General features: G+C 40.9%; 1 protein-coding gene across 1 annotated transcript in view; it reads left to right on the top strand.

Annotated features, from left to right (window-relative positions):
• cgnl1 (cingulin-like 1) overlaps positions 1 to 5,978 on the top strand; it is a 29,331-nt gene extending 23,353 nt beyond the window's left edge. Inside the window, exons 9-15 of the mRNA XM_087172469.1 lie at positions 143 to 304; positions 517 to 606; positions 3,063 to 3,146; positions 3,376 to 3,500; positions 3,852 to 3,960; positions 4,077 to 4,240; positions 4,372 to 5,978. Of these exons, the coding sequence (XP_087028595.1) occupies positions 143 to 304; positions 517 to 606; positions 3,063 to 3,146; positions 3,376 to 3,500; positions 3,852 to 3,960; positions 4,077 to 4,240; positions 4,372 to 4,522 (885 nt within the window). The 3' untranslated portion in view covers positions 4,523 to 5,978. The remainder of the gene's footprint in view (positions 1 to 142; positions 305 to 516; positions 607 to 3,062; positions 3,147 to 3,375; positions 3,501 to 3,851; positions 3,961 to 4,076; positions 4,241 to 4,371) is intronic.
• Positions 5,979 to 6,000: the final 22 nt, after the last annotated feature.

Below are 6,000 nucleotides of genomic sequence, written 5' to 3'. Positions count from 1 at the left end.
ACAAGTTTCACAGATCAAATAGTGTGATAAAATGTTTTCTGTGGTTTAGGTATTTATATAGGACAATAAAATGTGTTCACAACAAGCAGTGATGTTGCAGTAATTTTCAGGTGTTGAAATGTATGGGTGCATTTTGTTTTAGTTGTCCCGCCGGGAAGAGGACCTGCGGCAGTGTCAGAGGGAACGAGATGAGGCTGAGCTCCGGGAGAGGATGTTGGAGAAAAAGGTTAATGAACTTGAAATGGAGGCTGACACAAACGCCCACACTAAAGAAGACAAGTCCCGACACATCAAACTCTTGGAGGTACATAATGATGTCAACTAAAGCCACTGATAAAGGCTTTGTCACCAGCAGATGTTATAATTAATGTCAAATAATTGCACGATTATGATAATCATTTAAGATACTAGAACACGTCAGTAGACCTTAATTAATAGAAAATGATTAAGCTAAATACTTATAGAAAAAATATTTAGATGGCAACACCTACTGACCGTATGGATGTAACTGCACAGGACAGGATTGCTCAGCTGGAGTTGAACCTGGATGAAGAGCGTCACAGTGGAGACCAGCTGATGGACAGGATAGACCGAGGAAGAGAGCAGGTACAAAATGCATGCACACACACACACACACACATACTCAACACATTCTCATTATCAGCGCTCACTTGTGTCACTGACCTGCTGTCCATGTTCTCTTTAGTTCACACAGACGTGTCTCTGTTCCATCTCAATCTGTAAATGATATCCAGATCTCCTGTTGCTTTGTCTTCCACCTCTAACATCATAACTGCAACCACTAATCTCTAAACGAAAGGAGCACATGACCTCTGCAAAACAATTTCAGCTCTCAAATATAGTCCTGAAAGAGCCAGTTCACCTTATTGATGTGCGGGTTGATGGGTTGTATCGGTGCTTTGGTGAATGTGCACACTCTCAGGTGTGTGTTCCTTTACACATAATATCCACACTCCCACTTTACTTCTGGCCTGGATAAAGTGGAAGGGTTATTGCTTTGTAAGGTGATCTTGCATAATCGTTCAGATTGGCAGGCTGCCAGCGTGGTCTCTCCAATTTTCATGCATCACTCACAAAAGACCCTTCTTAATGCACCACCCGAGCCAAAATATTCAAGCTGCCAAATGTCTCAAGTTTTCAGGTTGTGGAGTTCACTTGGAAATTACGCTCAGTAACTTCATCTTGAGAACAAATCCAGCTCTTGTGCTTTAAGTCAGTTTTTATATCCTTGCAAGCAAATGCTCCATTTTTCCTTCCTCTGTGATAAAGCTGCTGACAGAGGCGCTGTGAAGTAAGATTTAGATAAAGTACATGTGCTTTTAGGATTGTTGTTTGTATGTGGGAGAGTGCTTACTGATCAGAGGGAGGATGTTGGTTCTGGAGTTTTTGAAATAACACTCTTATTGCAACCCTGCTGATTTTATGCTAATGTGTATGTCCTGTGTAGCAAGTAGTCCAGTGGTCATAGTTTGATGGCACCTTTACAACTCTTTTGTATTAAATGTAAAACTATGAGATCCAAAGGCAGGCCTGTAAGATTTGGCTTGGTTACAGGTTCCCCTCTGTCTGGAAGTGACACAGATTCAAAGGTTCTGACCAAAATTTAGTGACATCAAGAGAGTCTTAGAGTGGTTGAGTAGAGTTTTTAAATCTCCTTAAATGGTTTCCCTTTTTAAAAAATTCTGGCAGAGAGAGAAGAGTGGCATTGTGACAAAGTGGCATTGGTTCAGCATGAGACGGAGGTCAGTTGTCAAGGCAACGCTCGAGCTTTGTGCAGTCAGAGTGTAGTAGGTTGAGTGCTAGTCGTGTGTGTGCGTGCACACACACACACACACACACACACACACACACACATGCATGTGGGTATGTGCTGGTGTGTGTGCTCTAATGTCTGTGGGGAGGCGCGGTGGGGGTGGTGAATGGCTATGGAGTGGAGGGGTGGTGGGGTTGCAGCAGAGGCAGCAGGAAGAACACCTGCGTCTCTCCTGGCACCAGGTGCTCCTCTCCTGTCTAAATGAGAGTAATCTCCCCTCTCCTCTCCTGCCGTCTCTCACAAAGCAGATTAGTTTCGCTCTATGTTCCAGTCTGCTGATTCAGCTCCCTCAAGCACTGTGCTGGGTGCACCAGTTATAGGGGCCATCGTTCATCGGAGCAGCCCACTGTCACCCACTAATTGGCATAAAATATCACCAATTCTAAGCTCCTCTCACAAAGAAAGAACCATCACCACTGTATCGATTAGTTTTCATCCCCTCTTCTTTTGAACTGGGCTGTCACCAAACAGTCATGTTCATGCAGTCAGGCCTCTCTGAGGCGATTTAATGTGCAGTGAGTTGATATATAATGACATCAGATAAGTATTAAAGAAATAATTTGACATTTCGGGAAATAAACTAATCTGCTTTCTTGCAGAGATTTACATGAAGCTTTATACCTACCACTCTCCTATCACATCTCAGACAGTTAGCTTAGCATATAGACTGCATACAGGGGGAGGCAGCTAGTCTGGTCACAAAATTAGTGTTAATTAGTGAGTTTTAGTGCTGGTAGGTGTTTTTACTATGTTGGGACAGAGCCAGGCTGCTGGTGGTGATTTATTATTCATATTTTCCTTACAGACATGAGAGAGGTATTGATCTCAACTCTCAACAAGAAAGTGAATAAGTGTATTAAACAAAATGACAAACTATTCCTTTAAAGTTGTATAATCACATACACCTTACACATAAACTAACATTTGTATAAAATTTGAAAACCCACAGCCATATATTCTGTACAGAAACTACAGTGTTTTTTTTTGTTTTTTTTTCACAACCACCTGTCACTGAGCGTTGACATGAGAAGGTGGAATGCAGCCAAACAAGAAAATCCAGCTCACCAATTAACTATGGCCCTTTCAGCATTAACTCTTCTATTCTTTAGCATTTTGACTCACGGAGCGCTACAGTGGTTCCTGTTGTGAGTGAGACAGTGCCTGATAATAATTGTCATCGGAGTGTGTGGGAGCGTAGCAATGACAGTGTCTGGACTCGGCTTGACAGGTGGAGCAGATGAGGAATGAACTCCTGCAGGAGAGGGCTAGCAGACAGGACCTGGAGTGTGACAAGATGGCTCTGGAGAGACAGGTACACACTCTCCTGTCTGGAGGAAAAACAACTACACACAGTGTTGCTCTACAAACTCAGTTCAAAGCACCAAGTCATTTAATTCATTCATGTCTTTTCACCATTTTCATTTGATTGTATCCATCCTCACGTCAATGTCATTTTTTATGTTATGCACACAGATATGATTATGGTTTGAACTCTCATTAGTCCAGTTAAGCACCTCTCTACTTCTGTCTCTGATCTCTAGAATAAAGATCTGAAGGGCAGAGTGTCTCATCTAGAGGGCTCCCAGAAGTCCAACAAGGAGGGCCTGGTAGCCCAGCTGGAGGATCGCATACAGGAGCTGGAGGAGAGGCTGGAGGGGGAGGAAAGGTGAGATGAAAACTTCAGCTGGGAATAGAGATGAGTAGAGATGAGGCGATGGAGGAGAAAAACTCTAGGGAAAGGTTTGAATGAAAAGTAGAGGTTCATTAGGTTGGGGTTGACCCCTAGGTAGTGACTTGTAGGTTTCAAGTGATGTTAGAGTTTATACTGAAGCACTGATGGACTTCACAGCTAGTTATGGATTTATGTTTTGCAGATCTGTTGGTAAGGGAGCTACACAGGGTCTTTTAAATGATTAGTTAGAGTTATCATCAGACTCTAGGTGATCAACCATCTCATAGTTATTTGTGTTTTAAAATTTATGCAGTATGATGATCCATCACACTGAATGTGTTACAGGGAGCATGCCAATCTGCAGCTGGTGAACCGCCGACTAGAAAGGAAGGTTAAAGAAGTGATGATGCAAGTTGAAGAAGAACATCACTCATTACAGGATCAAAAGGACCAAGTATGTAACACACACCCATTCCGCAAAGATTTAATATCTGTCTTTCAGCCACACAGTGTAAGTAATCGTTGATCTTCAACCATTTTAACACGCTCCATGTTGTTTCTGTCTTGAAGCTGAATCTGCGTCTAAAGGCCCTGAAGAGGCAGATGGATGAGGCTGAGGAGGAGATCGACCGCCTGGAGCACAGCAAGAAGAAGCTGCAGAGAGACCTGGATGAGCAACAGGAGGCCAACGAGCAGCTCCAGAGCCAGCTCAAATCGATGCGAAGTGAGATGAGGTAAACGCATACAGCTCTATCCTTAATTAATCGTCCATAACAGACAGATCAGGGCTTTAAAATAAGAAAAGCTTAAGGATAACACAGACATTCTCAGTGTCCTAGTCATAGTATTGTTCTGTCTCATCCAGGCGTAAGAACACGTCTGCTCCGCTGCTCAACAACCTTGACGACGACGACGATGATGACATCAGCACTGATGGGGAGACATACTTCAGCTCATCCTCAGGGTACAAGCGCTCCTCGAGTCAGGACAACATCTTGTCCACCTTCACGTTGTAAACAAGCTCTTAAGTCAAGAATGAAGCTGCTTTATATGCATCACTGTCGGACCAAACAGCTGGAGAAAAACTCTAGATATTACACTAAAAGATCAGTGTCAATATTCAGAGACTTCCCAGCTAAGTGAGATTATTTGAAATATTGTATATGAAAATCCACACTTCAACAGAGTTCATAAATTCACTTGGATGTTAAATCTGGGTATTGTCTCGTGTCCACAAATTCACTCTGTTATTTGAGCAGCTGAGATTAATGGATGAAATCATAAATTTTGATGTTTTATCCTGTCCTGTAGAAATTAAATGTACATACTGTTTAATTTGGCAACTGCACATTCTTACACAAAGTCTTAGCTGTCCAAGATTGTCAGTTGCTTCGTTAACAAATGGATTACAAATGCTTGTCGATGATTATTCTAGCATTAGTTATTTTGAAAACGCTTGTTTAATGCACTGTAAAACAACACAATCAGAACTGCCTTTGTGAACAATATCAAGTTATTAACACTTACTTTTTTATGCCTGTCAAATATGTTAAATTTACATACAATATCTGAACATAATTTTTTGTATTATTCAGTTAAATAAAATATATTTACCTTTTTTGTTTTAAATGAATTAAGATCAAATCCAAAAATATGAAGTGAAGAGCGTCAGGATATTTTCTTATTTATTCATGGTTGAATATACAAAATCCCGGCTCAGTGAGGTTTTTAGGGAACAATAAATGAGGGACTTTGTACACATCCATTTTTATACAGTTTTGTATTACTGATGACCAATAATACTGTCGCTCCATTCAATTGTTATCAACAGAATTGCTTAGTAATTAGCAGGTTACTCATATATTAGTGACATCACAGTATTGCCTATACATTTACTGGAAAAGGCTGCTTCATGCGATTATGTGGCATCGCCTTAATTAATGTCTGATTACTGATTCTGAATCAGACTTTTTTTTAACAGTTAGAGCACTGAATAAAGCCACAAATATCGAAACCATTTCATCTCTGAAGACATTTTTATACTGGAAACACTTACATATAACTTCTATCTCTGCTGATTTCTGTCCTGAATGGGGACGGTGTTAATACTTAGCATGGGGACAGTCTTTTTGTTTAACCTCATTTGTGTGTATTTGAATTGTGCCACTCTGTACATAAGTCCTTACAGGTCCTGTAAAAGAACATATTTGGACCTCCTCAAATTTTCCTTTAACTATATGAGGGAATTTCTTCAGATGAGATAAACGGACAATCGATTTTTTTTTTTGCTACACTGTGATGATGATGATGATAATGATTTGCACTCTCTGTTGTCTCTTCATATGCCCAAGTCTGACACCTGCGGAGGGGGAGAGTGGATTGAAACAAATTCCTGCCACTACCTCTCTATACACATTTATATGTTCATAAATCCTGCTGAGACTAAAATAAAGTTACTTCCAGTTACTCTCACATGCTTTTTTCCTGGTGAATA

This window comes from Seriola lalandi, unplaced genomic scaffold, assembly GCF_002814215.2.
Source record: "Seriola lalandi dorsalis isolate HSWRI2012SDOR001 ecotype SW California unplaced genomic scaffold, Sedor1 jcf7180002052942, whole genome shotgun sequence".
NCBI classification, from domain to species: Eukaryota; Metazoa; Chordata; class Actinopteri; order Carangiformes; family Carangidae; genus Seriola; species Seriola lalandi.
The sequence above is the reverse complement of the archived record's forward strand: the minus strand, read 5'-3'. Positions and strand labels throughout refer to the sequence as shown.